Source organism: Pteropus vampyrus, unplaced genomic scaffold (assembly GCF_000151845.1).
Source record: "Pteropus vampyrus isolate Shadow unplaced genomic scaffold, Pvam_2.0 Scaffold50, whole genome shotgun sequence".
NCBI lineage: Eukaryota > Metazoa > Chordata > Mammalia > Chiroptera > Pteropodidae > Pteropus > Pteropus vampyrus.
In genome coordinates this window covers 8,352,644-8,372,778 of record NW_011888831.1, presented here as the reverse complement: position 1 = coordinate 8,372,778, position 20,135 = coordinate 8,352,644, and the positions used below count along the sequence as shown (strand labels likewise).

Below are 20,135 nucleotides of genomic sequence, written 5' to 3'. Positions count from 1 at the left end.
CTTTTCCTGATGCCTCCACTTGTTGGTATTCACTCTTAAGATGCTTACAGGTGGCTGTGTAATTTAAAGAGAGGGCTCACCGGTGGATCATGGACTAAATCAAGCTCCTCAGAAGCCCCCCAAGCAAGGCAGGAACCTCAGCAGGCATCAGCAAGCAGCTGCAGGCTTAGAACCCCTTTGTTCCCTGAACGAGAGCCTGCTGCCATGGACAGTCAGGGCTCTCCATGGGGCTCCTGGACAGTTAGAGATGTACCCGGTTGAGGTCAGAAGACTCATGGACCAAGTCATTCCCACAGATGGGTCCTGCTTGGCTGGATTCCTTTTAGGAAAAATAGATCTTCTGAGAGGAAGCCTGGTAGAGAAGAAACTGCTGAAGATCTGCTATTTCATGCATCTATAACTGTGTAACCAACTATCTTAAAATATAGAAGCTTAAAACAAAACTTATTTTTCATGGTTCTCTGGGTTGAACAGGTCGTTGGCCAGGGTGTTGGGATGCCCGGCATCAGTTTGTAGCTTAGTGGGGGCTGTTGGGACCTCAGTTTTCCATGTGGCTGCTGGGGCTTCTTCATAGCATGGCAGCTGGAACATTTCAAGAGGAACGAAGCAGAAGCTTCCTTAAAGCCACTTAAGGCCAGAGCTCAGAAATCCCAGAATGTTACTTTTGCCACAAGTGGTGCATTTTTGTACCTATTGACCAAAATAGTCTCAGGGCCAGCCCAATTCGAGGGGAGGGAAAATAAAGTCTACCTCTCAATAGGAGAATGGCCTGCACTTAGCAGATAACAAGGCAATGGTGACTATCTTTGGAAACTACCACAGCTGTCATTCATTGACTGTGACTTTGAGTGTAGACTCTGATTGGTGCTCAGCACTGGAACTAGATCCTACAGAAGATGCACAGAGATACGAGACGGGTCTCTTTTGTCTCCACCCCATCTCAAAAAAACAGACTCATCTTGAGTGCTCTCTACTAGATCCTCACCCAGTTTCCTTCCAGCCCTGACAGCTTCCAGAGTCGACACTCACAACACCCCTGCTCCACGACAGCAGGCCAAAGCACTGAGGGTCTGGCCTAGATGCTGCCAGAGCCCAGCAAAGCCCAGCTTTTGCTCTGTGGTGGCCTGCTGGACTGGAAAAGCCAAGTAGTGGGCCAGCTGGACTAGAATGCAGGGGACAAGGGTCTCACAGGCAACCCAGGGCTTAGTGGCATCCATCAAACAGGCTGTAGAAAGTGGTCTCAGACTTCAGCTCTGTGGATTTGGACCTTTCAGGAGCACCAGCATTTTTTTTTAAACCCAGAGGCCACACCAATGTCATGGAGCCCAAATCAGAACTCAGTATAAAAGTCAGAGCTTGGAGTGAAAGCCAGGGCCAAACCAGAGGTGGCAGGAGATAAAGGGGAACTTCCTGCAGCCCCATCCCGGCCACCTGGTTGGTTCCAGGTAGAGGCAAGGCTGGCTTGACGCTGGCTCTGGACTTTCTGGGCCCTAGAGCCCATAAATTTGCCCCGTTGGCTGGGACGCCTCAGCCCACATTAAGGTGCAGCCAGGCTAGCCGGTCGCACTCACAGTGGAACCACCATCCTTCCTGGAGCTCTGCTCATCAGTGCAAACAGGACATGCAAGTTTTCACCTCTGCACTCTTGCTCCCACAGTGGCCCACTGCTACGTCCTCTTTACAGCCCCTCTGCTCACAGAGAGCCCACCCAGCCTCCAGGGCTCCGCGCATGGCTGCCTCTCCCTGAAGTCTTCCCAGCCTGTCACCTGTCCCCAAGCTGAGCAACCTATTCCCTCGGCGAGTTAGTTGTGCCCTACTCTGGGATGACTTTCCCTTCTCAGTTGCCTGAGTATAAATTCTGGGTGACTTGTGGCTAGCCCCTGCGGTGGCTCAATTTCCTCATCTGTAAAATGGAGATACCACCCACTTCATGGTTGTTGTGAGGATTAAATGACGCAACTTAGAACACCGCCTGGTACACAGGTATCCCTAAGTACAAGAGAGCTAGCACGAACTGCCTAATTGTAGCCTCCTGCAGGCTGAGCACTGCATTAGGCACAGAGATTGGGGAGGGGAAGGAGTTGAAGGGGGTGGCATGATGCCAAATCCCGTTTGTCCAGGGCTTAAAAATTGAAGTGCAGACAGCCCGATGGACTGACTGGAAGGGAATCTGCCTCAACCCTCACCACGTGCCCCGCTGCTGACCACGGGTCACTGGACCCAACAAGAGTTAGTGGTGTTGCGTCTGCTGCCCCTGAGGGCTCTGGATCTGCCCGAAAGTGAGGAGCTGTAGGAATAGCTTTTTCCACTCTTGGGTGGATGTAGCTTAGTCATTTTCTGGAGACAGTTTAACTGGGGTAGACCCTCCCAGCAGGGCTGTGAGAAGCCTGGCTCCACTGCCCAAGTGATCACCAAAACCTAGTGATTCCAATTCCTCATCTCAGCAAAAAAAAAACTCCAACGAAACAAAAAACAGATCTTACCTAAGTCCAGCCTGCCTCATCTGTCAGCAGCTTACCCGGTCCCGCTGCCACTCTGTGAAATTCAGCTCTGAACGGGTGGTTCCCAGGTATAGGATCCTTCAGTGGTCGCCACAGGTCTGCTCCCTGCCTGCTAGTTCTCTTAAGCCCTTTGCACCTGCCGTTCCTGCTCCCATGTCCTCCCCAATCTCCCTCACCTGGCCATCTCTTTCTCCTCCTTTCAGGCCTCAGTTGAAGTCTCCCAACTCCTCAGATGATTTCAGAATTGTGCACCGGTGATTCTAACCCCTGGCTGAATCACCCCATACTGGAATCACCTGGGGGGCTTTGAAAAAAATCCAGTGTCCAGTCCCACCCCGACCACCCGAATCTAAATTAGTGGGCTGAGGCCCCATACATTTTGGCGCAATTTGTTTTATTGTGCTTTGCTTTTTGTGCTTCACAGATGTTGTTTTTTACAAATCGAACGCAAGACCCTCTGCTAGCAAGAGATTATACTCACTTTACTGCGATCTAGCTGATGAGTGAATAGACTGACTGTAATACCTCAGCACCCTCGTTCACAGACGCTGCTCACCTGTCCCACTGCAGCGTCACACCTGAAAGGCCTGTGCTTTCATAAGCATTCCCCACATGTGGTCTGAAATCCCACAATCCTTCAGGGCTTTGCTAAAACACCCTTCCTTGGGGAAGACGTCCTTGACCCCCAGCTGGCCTCAATCCCTAGGCCCAAACTGCCAGCAGCCATCTGGACTTTTCCCTTGGTGCCTCTCATCACCCAGGAGTCAGCTGTGTCCCCTTCCTCAGGAGAGAAGCCTATGCTGTATTTTCTGTACCAATTCCCAGTTCTGGGCACAGAGTTAGACACACACAGTGCCACGCAGCAGATTAAGTTGGTCGATAGATTTTTTGCCCAGATATTTCTGAGCCATTCAGGAGACTTCGGCCTGGTCCCAGATGACTCTAAAAGGCTCTAAATTTGAGGGCCAGGGTGAGTTGGTGGGATGACAGTGCAACACTTTGCAGGAAATGTGACCTCTAGGGGGCGTAAGGAGGACATTGTCTGTAATAAGACTGTCAGGAACCAGTTCTCCAAGACTGGTGAGTGAGAATGTACCTGTGCAGAGGGCACGGCCTGTGCAGAGGGCACGGCCTGTACACACGGCAGTGCTTGCTCCTACCTCTCTCCGGAATAGTAAACTGAGCTGAATTGTGTCGCCCAATAAGATACGTCAGAGTCCTATGCCCTGGTACTTGTGAATGTAGCCTTATTTGGAAATAATCAAGTTAAGATGAGGTCCTACTGGATTAGGGTGGGCCTTCGTCCAATGTCTGGTGTCCTTATGAGAAGAGCAACATTTGGACAGAGGGATACACAGAGGGAAGATGAAGACAGGGATTAAAGATTAGAATGATGTTGCCACAAGCTAAGGAAGGCCAAGTACTGCTGGCAACCACCAGAAGCTGAGAGTGTCTTGTTATAGATTATCCCTCAGAGCCTATTGAAAATTAACCTTGCTGACACCTTGATTGTGAACTTCTGGCCTCCAGAACTGTGAGAGAATAAATTTCTATTGTTTTAAGCCACCTACTTTGTGGTACGTTTTTCCAGCCGCCCTAGAAAAATAATGGAGACACTTTGATAAGGAGTCTTTTGGGGAAGATAAGTCACACCTCCTGAAATCCAGATTCTGATTCTGCAAGCACTTACTGGATCCCCATCTGGGGCCTGGACACAAGCTTCTCAGCTACCTCTCGTCACAACTCCACGGGTAGAAACTGCTATTTCCTTTGCTTTATTGACGAGGCAACAAACTCACAGAAGTGAGTACCCTGCCTCAGTCATACAGGGAAGTCACAGAGTGGGGGTCTAAACCTAGGCCTCTGAGTTCAAGTCCAAGAATCTTTCTGTGAACAGAGTCAGTGCTTAGAAAATGGTTAGTTATTGCGAAACATCAGTAAATTGGAAGTTTGATACTGGGGTTCTTTAGCAACACCCCTGTCCCCACCCTGATCCCCAGGACACCATTGTGCTTCCCTCTACTTCCTTGACTATACCCTTGAGTTCACCTCCATGTCAAGTCCTTTTCAAGACTCCAGATCTCTACACACACCCCAAGGCAGGGCACAAGGGGGCTACGGCTTCTGGAAAGGCCAACAGTCACTTCTGGATGGCTGGGGATAAGGGAGAGGAGGCAGAACCAGTCCAAAGAAAACAGTGGCAAACTAAGAAGGAACTCATTTCTGAAACTGGGGTGCAAGGTAAGCACTGAGGAATTGGAGACACCTGACTAGTAACAGAGGAGCCCTGAAAAGGGTTGAGGATAGGGTTGCCGGATTAAAAAAAAAAAAGGTGCCAGGTTAAATTTGAATTTTAGATATACAATGAGTAATTTTTTAGTATTGCATGGGACATACTTAAACTAAAAAATTATCTGAAATTCAAATTTAACTGGGTATCCTGTATTTTTATTTGCAAAATCTGGTAACCCTAGTTGGGAAAGAAAGGAGGATGGAGGGAATAAAGGTCCAGGAGATGCAACTCCCAGTGTTGGAAGTTGACTGGAGCCCAGGAGGCCGTGCCAGTCCAATGAGTCTCCTTCCTGCCCTGGCAGACCCCAGGCACAAGTCCTATGTGGGCAAGTGCAGGGGACTGGCCCTGCTTATCCTGAGGGTCTGGCCAACAGAGAAGGCAGAGTCATTTCCCGATGCTGAGCGTGGGTGACCTGTGAACCCTTTCGACACCTGGAATCTCATAATAATAAGAGTAGAGGTCAGAAATCTGGGGGTCTGGGCTAACCAACCTGGAGCCACCTTGGTACACTAGGCTTGGGCTTTGCAGGACCAGCACTGGCTGATTGGTGTGAAACCGGGCTCACGTGGAGGACTTAGGCCTGTGATCCAGGGAAGTCACGATGGCTGGCGAGGAGGAAGATGGAGCTGGGATCCCATTAGAGTGAACAGAGCAAGCCGAGCCCCCTGGGAGGCCTGTGTTGGGAAAGTGGACATGGTTGCAGCAAGGACAAAGTTTTCAGACCTCAGAGCCCCGTGGCTGGAATCGCAGTGTTACAGGAGCCTCTAGGATCTGTATCTCCTCTTCCAGTGATAGACTAAAATGAGGGTCTGCAAGATCACCCCCTGCTCCTGGAGGACAGGAGGATAGCACCAGCCACCCGGTATGCTAGGTGAGGCCTGCTCTCCTTAAGGGGGGTGCTCTATCCCCAAGAGCTCTGAAACCAGGCCTCACCTCTTCCACTCTCCCTTCCCCACCACAGAAACTCACCATCAAGTCAGGCAAGAAAAGCAAACTGTTTATTTACACCTTGGTCTGTACATTAGAGTTCCCGAAGGAGCCTGACTCTGAGTGCCTCCTTTTGGGCTAGAAGCAGGCCGGAGGCAGAGAGCTCGGGAGCCTGGGATGCAGCGTTGGGCCTCATCCCACTCTCCCCACCTGGGACCTGGAGGTGGAGGTCTCACCTGAGCCCCAAAGCTAAGCCTGCTTGCAGATGGAGGCTCCTGGGGCAAAAGACTCAAGTGAAACCCCACAGAGTCAAAGCCATCTGACCAGCCGTTGGGCATGGGGCCACACGCGCAGCTTATTTCATCTGGGCCCCAGGAGACCCAGCCAAAGAAGTGAGAAGAGCTGGGATGAAGGGAGCCAGCAGGCTGTGGGCGAGTCTTGAGCCACGCACGGCCCAATGGCGGTCCCGACGTCAGTCAGGTATTTAATGGCACCCGGGTCTGAGCACCTTCGGCAGACGAGGAAGAGCTAGGCAGTTGTTAATGGCAAGCAGGGCAGCAGCTATAAGCCTCTTGTCCGAAGTTGTTCTGACACCAGATGGTGGCTCTGAACCCAGGCCCAATGCCAAGCACTGGAAGCCACACAGCCAGAGCTTCCTCTGGGCCCACAGAGCTGCTGTGGACCCCTGACATCCCCTCCAGGCCGATGCTCACGTTAGAAAGGTGCGCTCTGCTTTCTACAGATGACACCAACCCAGGAAGAGGATTGTGGGAGAAGCTGCTTTACACAAAGTCACCCTTTTCTGAGTGCAAGGTTTCTAAACTAGCAGCAGCCTGGACAAGGGACTAATTGGGTCTGAGCCCCGCAAGCTTAAGACCGTAATGAAAAATTCTGCACAATGTGACCACATCTGCACAGCTGAGTGAGCAAAGGGGCAGTGGACCCTGATTCCTGTGGGTAAGCGTGCTGGGAGACCTGGCTGGGAGCAGACCGTACATGTGGCGGAGGCACGTGGACACAGAGTGGGACACTTTGTACACATTTACGGGGCTCGGGAAGGGCCAGGGTAAATGAGAGCTTGTAGAAAAGGAGGGCAGTGGCAACGTGGAAAATCCTGTACTGTGGTGACAAGGAAGGAAGAAAAAGGCACAAAGACGACACCCCCCAAACCATGCAGACAAAACACAGCCTGTGCAGCACAGCAGAGCAGAGGGTCCCCGCAGGAGGAATGGTCTCTGGGGACAACAGCACTTAGATCCTGCAGGGGTGGCCCTGGATGCCATTCCCAGCCACCTGCTCCCGGTGGCTTGGGGTAGACATCCTTCGGTTAGTCACAATGGAAAGTGAAGCACAAGGTTGGAGCGCCAAAATCGTGTGGCATCATGCTTTGCAAAGGTCTATACTACAAACCTTTCTAGAGAGCAGTCTATTATCCTAGGTAGGCAGCCGAATGTGGCACAAGGGCCTGAGTTGTCCTGCCACGCAGGTAGGGCAGGCCTATTGTCCTGGCCTCTTCTGCTCCCTGCCCTTGCAGGCACACATTGGATAGCCGGATGGCAGGACCTGGAGATCCCTAAGGTCAGCGGAGGGAAATGACGTGCTCAAAGTCACCTAGGAGGGCATGGCCCCTCTACCTTGAGGGCCCTCAGCAGTGGGCCTCAGTCTCATCAGCCTGAAGCATTGCCCTAGTGGGGCTGCCCTGGTCCCAAAGGAGGAAAGGCCAGGAGGATGCCGGCAATGAAGTTCTGAATGGCCCCCTCTCCTCGATCTAAAACCCACTTCAGGCCTTTAAAATTGTCACTGCAGGTTTGCCAGGACAACAAAGCCATTTCCTTGGCATGGGGACCATCCGAAAACTTCCCCTGTTCCAATCACATCTACAGTTAGCTTTTGGGTTTAATTTGTTAATGCATTAAACACACATTCCGATGGAGCACAAAGAGAGGGCTAATTCCCCCCCCCACCCCCCAGCCCCGACCCATAGGCTCCATTTGCGTGTAGGCCTTTGCCGGTTATTAAGTCTCCCGTTGGAACAAAAGAGCCCACACTGTGCCGACCCCTGACCACCAGAATGTGGCTGGGCCAGGAATCAGACTTGCCCCCAAATGGATCAGAGGCAAAAATCCACAAAGCCAGTGTCTCCTCCTGCTCAGGTGTGTGAGTAGATGACTGCTATTTCTGAGGCTGCCTTCAGGAGGCCAGCTCTGTTTGTCAGCTCTTTATTCCTGAAAAGGAGGGTCCTGATGACTTTGATTAAATTTACTTTTAAATCCTAGCTCTAGAAATCACCTCTCTCTTTATACACACATGTACATGTGCCGCTCAGAGACCCAGCTTTTCCCCAGTGGGTAATCGGCAATTCCCAAGGAAGCAGAGGACAGTGGCCTGGACCTGACTAATGGGCACACTGACGGTCACGCAGTCTGACCCCTGGCAGGCTAAAGATAACATATGGACCTAAGTTGTTTCAGCTCCTGAGCCCTAAGGTGGAATGACCCCCTGACTACTTTCCCATGAGACCAGACATTGGGACACCAGAAAAGACCTGAGCTGTCCTCAAAATCTGAAGAAATGATTTCTTACCCTTACCTCATCTCCGATCAATCAGCTCCCAACTCAACCCTGAACCCCTAACCCACAGTGTCTTGTGATTCTGTCCTATATAATCTGTAACCTACACGCCATCAGGGAGTTTGGGCTTTTGAGCATGTTCTCCTGGATGGCGCCACTGGTCAATAAAAGAACCAGTATTTCTCCATTGTAATTCTCAGTTTAGGATTTGGCTCTGCTAGCGCCAGGTGGACAAACTCTTTCTGTCCTGTAACAACTCCACACTGTCCTACTCCCACTCTGGAATGGGCCCTCGGCCGATACATTCCAACATGTGTCACCCATTGACTCCATGGGGCACCAGGGCAGGCTTGCCCACTCAGGTTTACTAACCCCCAAGCTTATGAGAACAGCTGGATCTACCAGCTCCTGAAGGCATCTGACCTCCCATGGCGGGGTGGGATCTGCTAACTGACCATCTGACATTGTAACAGGAAAAGCCACTGACATCTCAGCAGACCTCGCCATTATCCAGCACCTGGATTAACAAGCCCAACAGCCATTTCCATCAGATTTCTCTACCTCTGGCCAGCAACCTTTTAGGATGGGGCCTCAACCTCAAAGCCGGGGCCACACCACACCGATTAAATCTCAGTGAGGGGTGGGAGGGCGGTGTCAGCCCAGTTAGCAGAATTTTTGAAATCTCCCCAGGTGATTTCAAAGAACAGCCAGAGCCCAGAACTACTGTTTCAGGTACAAGTGCTTTGGAAGTTCTTGAGCTGTTTTTAGTGGGTCACGAATAAATGCAAAATAAAAGGAATTTCCCTTTTATAATTTGTGAAGAATCTACACATTTAAAATAAAATAACTTGTCAAATTCTGGCCAATTCTAAGTTAAAATTTTCTTTTTTTTACTAGAACTTTATTTCTTAAATCTTCCCACAGAATAGGACCTACCTAAACCAGAAAGTGCTTCCTTTTCTATTGGATACAATATATAAAACTCACTTGCTGGTTTAATGAATTTTGTTTGGCTTGAATGCCAAGAACAGCCCAGTGTCATGTAAAGTGTGAGTCTGCGGCAGAACCCACTCCCCAACAACCCTCACTCCCAACCTGTCTGAACTTCAGACAAGTTACTGCTAATCTCTATTTGGTAGAGTTGCCAGGTTTGGCAAAAACAAAAACCTACGCAGGACACCCAGTTAAATTACAATCACCTGGGGAATTCTTTCAACGTTCTGATGCCTGGGTCACACCCACACCAATGAAATCAGAACCTCTGGGGATTCCATCATTATCAGAATTTTAAAAATCTCTCCATTTAAAATGTCCCAAGTATTGCACAGAACATACTTCTACTAAAAGTTATGTACCTGAATTCAAACATAACTGGGCATCCTGTATACTAGCAGCCCCAGAACTGACAGAAAAGGGCAGGACTCTCAATTGAAAACAAACGGAGGAGGAGAAAACACAGGAGGAGAGCAGGGTCTGCCCCGCCTGCACCAGAGGTAGTACAGCTCTGGAACCCGCCCAGGGGTGTCTGCCCTCCTCGGGCTAGCTTTCGAGCACAGAGAAGCATTTTTTAAAAAGCTACATGGTCTTAAAAAGTCAATTTGACAGACTAGGTTTTACAAGATATATTCTGGCTGAAGTCAGAAGGTTGATTTAACTTGAGGTGGGTGTTACATGCAATTCATTCTCATTTTAAAGTCAGCTGTCTTCCAGAGACCCCAAGCACTACAGCAGGTCCAGAGGGGCCTTCCAGACTCAGTGCTTGCTCTGGGAGTTGTTCCTGTGGCGCCTCTTTCAGGGAGGGGGACACAGAACACTGTAGGCTGACAGCTTTCTCCCGCCCCCTTGCCCCACTGGCAGAAATTCTTTCCCATATTGTGACTCCGTAACTCAGGCCTCTGCAGCCTTCTCTGGACTTCCATGTCAATGCAGCTAAACAGCACATAAAGTTTTACATATAAAATCTTTATCCTGGGGCAAGCCCCCCACAGACCAGGCCAGCTCTGGCTGGCCTCTGTGCTGGACTCGTTTCCTAGTAAAACCCAGACCAAGGCCAAGTCACGATTCCTCTTCTTTCCTTTCCTTTAATTAGTGGCCACTTCTTCCTATTAGCAAATTCTCAAGAGACCCACTTCTTATGCCTTCTCTCCACTGCCACTTCTCAGACCTTCGGGAGAGCCCAAGGAGACCAGTGTCCTAAGGGACGGAGAGACTCCTAGAAGACAGACCCCTGCCCTAGTCTTCCTCCTGTGGGTGTCCCCCAGGTCCTGGATCAGACCAATGCAGCCCTGTGATTTGTAGCATGGAACAGATCTCACAAATATGCTTTAAAAAAAAAAATCATGAAATCCAACAAAAGCAAAAGTTGACTGGAAGAGGTAAAGAGCGGTCCCAGCCACGGTTCTGCCTTTGTGAGCAGGGGACACATGCTCAAGTCCCCAGACCCCCCTTCACCCTCTTCTCCCTTTCTTCTCTGTGTACACCCCTCGAGACCCTCCCCAACATGCCCACACCTTCTCTTTGACACTAGAAGTGCTGAAGAAAACAAACTGCAGCGGGGAAAGTAAGACTATCCATGTTTATGTAAATTTGGACTAAGGAAACGAATCATAAGCCATATAAAATTGAGAAACACCGGAAAACTGAAAGGAAAGTACTGTATCTACTCCCAGCCGCCTGGAACGAAATATCTCATTAAAAATCCAGAGCATGAATTCCCACAGGCGTCACAAGGATGGAGGACTGAGTTTCCCCTGCAGTTTCCCTGACTGCGTGTCCCACCGGCACAGCATCTGTTCCTCCTGGCTGAGAACCGAACGCGGGGATGTTTCTGAAAGGTGTAACACAGGGGCCTCGCTACCCGGCCGAGCCGACCTCAGAGCTCAGGTTCTGAACATCCAAACGCCAGGCCTGCTGCCACCCGGCTGTGCGGAGAACGGGAGTGGTGAGCAAGGCCCACTCCCAGCCCGCAGAAGCTGAGAGATGGCCCATCCTCACTTCTCTTTTTAAAATGCAGTCAAGGGAAGGAAACCGATGAGGATGTGAGTGTGCTCCTCCCTGAAAACCATGTCTTTGGTTGCCCGATGCCAACAGGTGCCTTAGACAGCGCCCCTGCCCTAGGTCCCCCAACCCCCTTCTCCTTCGCTTTACACCCAAGTGAATGCTGCTTATTTTTCACTGTCTTAAAAACAAACCGAAAACAGAAAGGGAGAGGTAGGTAAGCAGGGATGGGGAAGTGTAAGGAGGACTCTCGGAAGGAAAGTTGCCCCATGCGAGCTCCTTGGCAAGCCCGAATCCTTTGGACACACTGTGCACAAGCATCGCAGGGGCTGACAGCACAGAGGAGGCTGCTGAGGGCCCCTCCTCACGTCCCCTCAAACGCTCCTTCCTCCTGTCTGAGCTTGAGCACCTGGGCTTGAAAGGCGGCCAAAGAGGTTGGCGAGGACATATCTGTTGGGCATTCGAACTCCTGGAAAAGGTCATACTTTTGCTCCCACCCCCAGGGGGAATAGGGTGGGGTGAAAGAGCCTGTTTCCCTAGAGTATTTCTTAATCCTCATCCCCAGAGGTAGAATCATTTTATCCAGTATCTGAAATGCAAGCTTCCAGTTCTTGATATTACAGTAACTCCTAAAAACAGACCTCACCTCCTCCCACCTCCAGGACTCTCTGTCCCTTGCAAAGGGACCACAAAGTACATGGACAGCTAACCGTGCAGATGTCACTGCCAGCCATGGCCGCACGTTCACCCCTTGCTGTGTGCATAGCCTCCCCACACCCACACCAGTACACGTTACATGGTGGCCAGAGACACATTTACAGTGTATGCGTGGGGCCCGGCTGGGGTCATGTCCTTAGGCAGGGTCTGCCCCTTGGTCCCAGGGTCCCAGGGTCCCGAGGCTGCTCTGCAGCCAGCCCCTTGTCTCAGTGTTTGATCTCAAGGATAGAGGGGTTATGGTCCAGGATGGCGAGGATGATCTTGTCCATGTACTGCCGCAGCCGGAAGTTGATTTCCTCCTGCTCCTTGAGGGCTTCCATGAGCTGATGGGAATGGGAGAGATGGTCAGAAGCTGGCCTGGACCAGGGTTTGGACAGAGCCCAGAAGCCGGGGTTCATGGTGAGTGCCAATGCCCAAGGACAGAACTCAGGAGACCCTGGGCAAGGTGGCCCCAAGACCAACCTCAGCACTCAGATGCCAGGACATGTATAAGTCTAAGGCCCAGCTGAGCTCACACCTAAGGGGTGCGAACCACGCAAATGACCAGGTTCCAGCCACAGAGATTCTGATTTAGCTGCTCTGTGGAAGGGCCCAGGTGTGGGTGAGTTTTTGGTAAAGGGGAGAACACCGGTCAAAGGCATTTCTAATCAAGACTGACATCCAAAGTCCCAGGGCCCTAAGACTCGTAAGGCTGCCAGCTGTTTCTTCCGCCAAAAATGGCCCCCTTCACTACCCTCTGCTCTGCCATCACCTCTCTCCAGGTTAACTCCTGATGAGTCCTTTACAATGTCACTGAAATGCTGTCTCTGTCCCTGGGCTGGAGGCTAGTGCCAGGCTTACCTGAGAGCTCCTGGAGGCCAGGGGTCAGCTTAGCTCTGTGTCCCAAGCACAGCGCAAGGGGTTCAGTGCATTAGGCTTTTAACTGCCTTAGGCTTGTTATAATTAAGTGGGGCCTGATCTTTTATAACCACGTGCCGGGGGACAGAAAGAGAGGGCTTCGGCGCTAGAGGCCTGGGACCCTCTCCCTCTAAAAGCTGGATGATCCTGGTCTCCTAATCTGTGGCATGGAAGTGTTCAGACAGCCTACAAGTTGTCAGAAGATTAAGTGAAGACGTATTGCCAGCAGGTGCTCAAGAAATGCTAGCGTCCTTAGTGTCCTTCCTCTCTTGGCTTGGGGGAAGGGAGTTACAGACTCCCCGGGACTACATGTTGATGGAATCAACTGGCCATTTCAGAACATTTCTGGCTGAGTTAAGACTCGATCCCTGCTCTGCCCCCAAACTCAAGCTCCTCCCACCACAGGCAGGAAATCAGAGCTGATTTAACTCTGCCTGCAGATACTCCCCCTCACCGCTTTGCCCTGTCAGTCGGGGTAGCTGTGGATGGGGACTCAGGGGAGCCAGGCCCCGGTTTGCTTCTCTAGCTCTGGGCAGCCCAGGGCTCGTCGCTGAGGCAGGCGGGGATGGGGATAGGCGGGCCTGGCCCCGAAGTGAGATCGCGTGGCCACAATACCTCATCGCGCGAGGCTGTGTCTATTTCCGCAGCCAGAGACTGGGCTTTGGTCTGAGTGGCAAAGAGGTTCTTTGCTTCATAGAGGCTAAGGCTCAAGATCTGTCCATTCAGGTCGTCATTCTGATCCCGCAGCTTATGATTCTCCTGTATGGACAAAGGCAACATCAGCTCCCGGGAGCATCCAGAACCCACCGAAACCCACTTGTCTGCACCCACTGTCTCCTGACTCTGACGAGTACCTGCCCATCAGATGTGTGTCACATCAAGATACCCATAGATGATGTGACCTCTCTCAGGCTTTGTGGGGAGAAGGGCTGGGTCCTGGGAGGCTATGGGGATTCTGAGGAGTCGTCAGGGCCCTGCCCGGAGGAGCCACGTTTCCAGGCAGAAGCATGGCTCCTGGCCACCCGTTCGTCCCTGGGGGTGGATGAGCTAAGAGGAGCCCCTGAGGCCCTGTGTGGCGACACTGCCCATTTGATGGCCCTTCCACACTGGTTCTTGGTGAGGAGAGGTGCTGCTCTAGGGTCCCCGGGCTGGTGGGCGGCTCATCTCCGTGGCTCCTCCTGCAGCCAGGCTCAGGAATCCCCCTCCATGCTCACTCTGCAGCACAGCTGCCCGTGGGGCCCTGCCAGACCCTGTTTACCAGCTCCAAGCTCTAGCCTTTGCCTACAGGCTCCTAATTAACTGCTCACACCCAGGACTTTGGGTATCGCCTTGTGGAAAAAGAGAGCTGGGTTTTAGGGCTGCTGCGGGAGGGTGACCACCAGCTTCTCTGCCTCAAGTGGAACCAATTCAGAGGCCCCTGCCCCCAGGGTTAGGCTGAGTGTGAGGCTTCACCAACTGTCACTCCCTTGCTTGGTCACTGCCTCTCCAACTTCCCCCACCCCTGACTGGTTTCCAATTATAGAGGTGCTCCCACGAACCATTTGAAATGGAACCTTGGGTTCAGGGTCTGCTTCCGGGAGACCCCAACACAGCGAGGCACTAATCTATGGCTGAGTAGAGTCTCATTCTCCACTTGTGTGCCTAGGACACAAGAGTGGTATCTATTTCTTTTTATGGATGCCAAGAAGAGACCCTGGGATTTCCATCAGATGTAGCCTAGAGAGAAGCTGCCTTGCCTGAGCTGTGAGATGGGGATAAGCAGCCTTGGCAACTAAGTTGTCAAATGGAGCAGACAGGAGCATGTGTGAGAAGGTGGTGCTACAGCTCTCGGCCCCCTCACAGGAAACCCACCCAGTGGGGACTTGGACGTCTGATCCCACCAGACAGGGGCTCCCAGGGCCCACCTGCTTGAGCCGCTTGACCTCATGCTCCAGTTCCACCTCGCGGGCCCTGGCATTGAACTCGCCCAAGCTGGAGGATGAACCACGGCCCCTGCCTGGCCGCTCACAGTCCAGCTTGTACATCTGCAGGTGCTCCAGCTCCTTCCGCAAGTCCTCGATGAGCTGCACGGGGAGAAGCTCGTTGGTGGGAGGAGTGGTGCGGGCGGGAGCCCTGGAGCCCTGGAGCCCTGGAGCCCTCTGGCCTACGACCCACCTCCTGCGTCGCCTCCCGCTCCTTTTGGAAGTCAAGGCGGTTCTGCCGCAGCTTGTCCATCATGCGTTTGTACAGGTCCATCTCATCCTTGAGCCGCAGGCTGGTGTCCTCCAGCCGGTCGGACATGCGCTGCCGCTCCTGCAGCCAGGGAGACAAGGTCAGTGGAGAAGAGTTCCCAGAGGGGCTCACTATGCCCCAGGGACTTCGCTGAGGGTCTGTCAGCCACCTCGAAAAATGGGGACTCAGACCAGCCCCTAGATGGAGTTCTCCAAGTCACAGCCTAAAGAAATGGCCAGATCCCCTAGGATTCTAGAAACATAGGTAGAAAAATTTCGGGCCTCTGAAGTCCATCGATGATGCCAGATGAAACCTGGACAGAGGGTGGCAGCCTACACAGAAGCTAACCTCTTTCTCTTTTTTATTATTTTCCCCATTATAGAAGAAAATATATAGGCCTCCGATGGCCAACGCTGCCTCTCTGGATTCAGCTCAAGGTCCAAGTCTGAGCGATGCCTGGCCCTGCGTCTCACCTCATCCAGTTTCTCTGTTTGTGACTTGAGCCGAGTCACTGTTGTTCTAAGCTCAGTATTTTCCTCTTCTAATTGCTGCACCCTGGGGAAAGGAGAAGGACAAAAATGTCAGAAATGGAGATTATCTTACAATGTGACAATTTCCAGCAATCCTCTGCTCCCTGGAGGAGGAAAGATATTAGAAAGCAAGAGAAAGGATATAAATCATTATTCCAGATAATAACATAGCCTTGAGCTTCCCATCATCCGAGCAGCCTTGGCAACCAAGTTTCCCATCATCCGAGGCAAAATGGTAGACACTTCCCATCATCCGAGCTTCCCATCATCCGAGGCAAAATGGTAGACACTTCCCATCATCCGAGGCAAAATGGTAGACACTGAATTATCATTCTTATTTTCTTGATAAAAGAGAATACCTATTTGTGAATAATAACATAAGCTTCTTTTTGCATGCATCCTTAGGACCTGAAACGACACAGGGACATGTTTTTCTCCTGTTGGAGAGAAAGTCTTCCTGTGGCTGTCTGCGACAGGACCCTCTTGGGGCAATCTGCAATTTGAAGGCAACCACCATATTTGTTTTCCATTCTTCCCCCAGCATCTCGCCCAGGGCTCTTCCCTCTGAGTACTCACTACAGCTGCCTCTGACATTCACAGGCATTGGTTCCAATAGTCGTAATCCTCTGTGGTAGCTTCACAAGGGACTGTCCTACTGTGACCCCATGAGAAGACAGAGCCTGGGTGCCCAGGTTAGTTTTAAATAACTTGAGAAGAGGGGAAGGTGAGTCAGGCTGTCTGTCGGTGGTGCCAGACCTGTGCAATTGTTTCTGACATGGATTCCTGCAGAGCATTTTCTCTCCTTTCCACCGTCACTTCCTACTCCCTGGAGAGATGGCTTCCTGGTCTCCACTACCTTTTAGGCTCCCCCAGGAGAGGCGCCCCGGGCCAGGCCAGACAGGAATCCAGATATATGGTCTGATGAGGCCACCTCACGGGGCACCTGAAATGGTGGAAGATGCGAGGAAGAAAGCACACTGCATAACTCAGAGCACCGTGTGCCTATTCTACGTGGACAGCATCCTCTGGAGTTGTGCAAGGAGCATGGGTTAGGGGACAGTTCCCAAGAGGCCTGGCTTTCTGTGCTTTGGCCTTTGGCCCACACTCTCACTGTTTTCTTCCACCATCCATGTCCCAGATACCTCTCTCAGGCCAGCCGACCTGGCCAGCTGTCAGAAGCAAACAGAGAGCAGGGACACTTAATAAGGTATCGGCCTCCAGAAATAGATGCAAAACAGCCTCTTCTAGAACATGAGTGAAAACGTACATGAATCCCTGGTTGAGAAAGTTAAGAAAGCTGGTCTCAGGCGCAGGGGAGCTGGGAGGTCTCCTCACTGAGCTCCCCACAGAGGGCCACAGTTTACACAAGCTCCCCTTGGCCCTGCTTGGCCTCTGCAGGCAGGGAAGCATCTCTGCAGACATGAGGCGCAAGGTGGGAACCCACCTGCCAGTCCGCCCTCCACTTCAGGTTCTGAGAAGGCTCAGCTCAGACACTGGGGCCTGAGGGGGACTGAGGAGGAGTACAGGTGTGGTGGTCCTCTCTGCCAGGGGCCCAGGTGGCCTCCCCAGCCCAAGTCGTGGTGAGGGCAGCCCTGGAACATCACTGCAACCCTCAGCTGTGTGCAGGGTTCTGATGTGCTTCAGCTTAACAACCTCCCTCACAGTCACTCTGTGGGACAGGCAGGGACAGATGGGGAAACTGAGGCCATAGTATGTTCAAGCTCATGGGGCTGATGGGTGACCAACCCAAACTGCCAGGTCAACACTCCTCTCCCTGTCTGCCTCAGGTTCTAGTATCTGTACCAGAGGCCTAGGAGCCCTTAAAATAGCCTGGCTTTTCCGTTTACCTTGGCCCATGGGGCCCGGGATCAGTGGAGAATCTGACAGTAGGGGGAGCTCCAAGCATGGACAACGGTCCCAGCCCAGGAATCAGTGCAAGACCACTGGTCTAAGTTTCTTTTTCTTACCCATTCTCTTGCTGATGGACACGTGGGTTGTTTCCTGTTCTACCTGATATGAACAATGCTACAGTGAACATTCTCTTACATGCTTCCTAGAGAACATGTCCCTGTGTTGCGGTATCACAAGTAGAATTGTAAGGACACAAAGCTTTCCCTCTGGCTCAGTTTCCCATCTATGAAATGGGGAGAGCAGTGCCTGTCCCAGGAACGTGGGGGTGTGTGGCAGGGCAGAAGGCTCTGTGGAAAGACGCTGCTCCCCCAGAGCACGGGCGAGCCCGGCAGGGCCCACCTGGTGTGGAGCAGCTCGATCTCGGTGTTCCTCTCCCTCTCCAGCTTGCTGTAGGCCTCGTGGTGCCGCCGAGCCTCCTCCTCCAGGGCCTGCTGGGCCATGGTCTCCTGATCCTTCACCATCTCCTCCAGCTCGTGCACCCTGAGGAGAGGGGCACGGACTCCAGTCCAGATCAAGCTCTCATGGCCCGTACTTTCTCATCCTGATGCAGGCTGTGGCCACGGGGAGCCCTGGACCCTGAGATACTAACATCCCTACTGTGGGAGGTGATGGCGCGTTTGCCAGGCCTGGGGGCCAGCAGTTTTGCTGACATATGAGTTAGAGACAACATGGCATCTAAAGAGAGGTGTGTCAGCCATGCACCCCACAGAAGGGAAGGCATGGCAGTGGGTCCAGAGGGGAGCAAGGTTGTACCCGAGGAAGGGGAACTCCCAGCGTAGGCACAGGGAGGGACAGCAAGCCTCACCATGGCTGCACGCACCAGCCCTTGGGCCTCACCTCTTCTTTTTGCTCTCTTCCTTCCTGGCCAGCACCCCTCTGTTCAATAATTCAGCTCACTGAGGGGCGCTGTGACTCCTGGCTAATGGCCCTGAGCACGCCAGACCTGGGAAAGGGCTGGGCCCCACTGTGGATGTTATAACCCCACTACCAGTGGCCTAGGTGGTACATCAGTATGGGGCACATCTCACTAGCAACAGTCGGTGAGGCTGACCTTCAAAGGGTTGAGGACCAGACCCTGGGTGGGTATCAGTTTACCAAGTTTCAGGCCATCCCATGAGGACAACTGAACCCTACACGCACTAACTCGTTGCAGTCAGCATTGGGAAACACGTTCGGTGGGCCTCCATCGGGAGGAGGGTGCAGCAACGCTGCGACTCTTCCCCCGGGTGTGAGCCCAGGACTTACTCCAGCCTTTCCCTCCACAGAGCTTGTCCCCAGGAAGGGAAGTCAGGCTCTGATCACTGTCAGATAGAGAGACATGAGAGTGGATTCCAACTCTTGCCTTAGACCTGTCCTGGGGCTGCAGACCAGTGGGGTCAAGGTCAGGTTCCTATCTCCCTGTCCTCAAAGACCTGTCCTCCTGGGCACCCTGCAGGGCAGAGCCATGTAGCAAGGGGCTGATGCATCACAGACCCTCAGACCCGGGAGGGTGTGCAGGTTACCTCCTTCAGCTCCTCTTGGGGACCTTAGTAACAGGGACAGCCCTCTGTTCCCCAAAGTCACAGCCAATGCCCCCAAAGCCAAAGCTCCGGCTTCTGACCTGTGCACCAGCTGGGTGTTCTCCTGCTTCAGCTTGCTCTTCAGGTCCCCGTTTGTCAGGCTGTCATTCTCCAGTTCTGTCACTTTTTTTTCTAGAAAGCTAACCTACAATAAGGAGGCAGAGGTGGGAGTGGAGAAAACCTTTGAGTCCCCAGGACTGAGAACCTAGAAACCGTGGAACTAATGGCCAGGTCCTCCAACTGACTGTGTATGAAGAGCACAGTCATGTTCGGTGGGGGTGAGGAGGGGGTGGGGTGGATGTGCCCATGTGATCTGGGCCACCTACTTCCAATTCCTGGGCAGGAACAAGGTCTCTCAAGTCCCCAGAGAGCATCCCAGGGTGCTCTCCAAGACCCTCAGGGAGCAAGCATGCATTAAGTTCCTCTTCTGCCCACTCGGGACCCACCTTCTCTGTGATGTCATTGTCACAAGAGTCAATGCTGTCCCGGAACAGATCCTCAGTGCTGCCATTACTGCTGCTGAAGTTGCTGCTGTGCATGAGCTGCCTGCAGGGGTGGAGGGAAGCTCATCTGGTTGCAGAGGCCCTCCGAGATGGGTCCAGACTCAGGCCATGGGCTGGGTGAGCACCCACTACCCCAGGGGGGGAGCCAGGAACTCCCTCTAAGGAGGCTGCCCTCACCCAGTCAGGGGAGAAGAGTAGAGTTGCCTGACCTTTGAACTCATGAGATCATTTAGCTCAGAGGATGGCAGTCAGGCTGCTAATCCCCTGTGAGCCCCTGGCAGACACAGCCAATCCATTGCAGCTCTTTCCTGCTGCTTCGGAACCCTTGGGAAGGGCAGAGGGAGAGCGACCCACCCAGATTGTGCTGGGCAGTGGGCTGGTGAATGAGACTGGAAATAGGCAGGTGCTGTAACTCTTGCCTGGAGCAAAACCCAGCTGCCACTCCATGGGGGCTCCCACTTCCCATTCCTTGATAGGCAGCGGCCGGGGTCTCTACCAAGAGGTGACCCCAGCTCCTG

General features: G+C 52.6%; 1 protein-coding gene across 1 annotated transcript in view; it reads right to left on the bottom strand.

Moving 5' to 3' along the window:
• Nucleotides 1–10,534: 10,534 nt before the first annotated feature.
• The window catches only part of RAB11FIP4 (RAB11 family interacting protein 4), a 14,334-nt gene continuing 4,733 nt past the window's right edge, over nt 10,535–20,135 (bottom strand). Inside the window, exons 3-11 of the mRNA XM_023530376.1 lie at nt 19,972–20,036; nt 19,561–19,679; nt 19,156–19,259; nt 17,895–18,035; nt 15,588–15,669; nt 15,058–15,195; nt 14,808–14,966; nt 13,519–13,662; nt 10,535–12,329 (exon numbers count right to left, since the gene is read on the bottom strand). Of these exons, the coding sequence (XP_023386144.1) occupies nt 12,213–12,329; nt 13,519–13,662; nt 14,808–14,966; nt 15,058–15,195; nt 15,588–15,669; nt 17,895–18,035; nt 19,156–19,259; nt 19,561–19,679; nt 19,972–20,036 (1,069 nt within the window). The 3' untranslated portion in view covers nt 10,535–12,212. The remainder of the gene's footprint in view (nt 12,330–13,518; nt 13,663–14,807; nt 14,967–15,057; nt 15,196–15,587; nt 15,670–17,894; nt 18,036–19,155; nt 19,260–19,560; nt 19,680–19,971; nt 20,037–20,135) is intronic.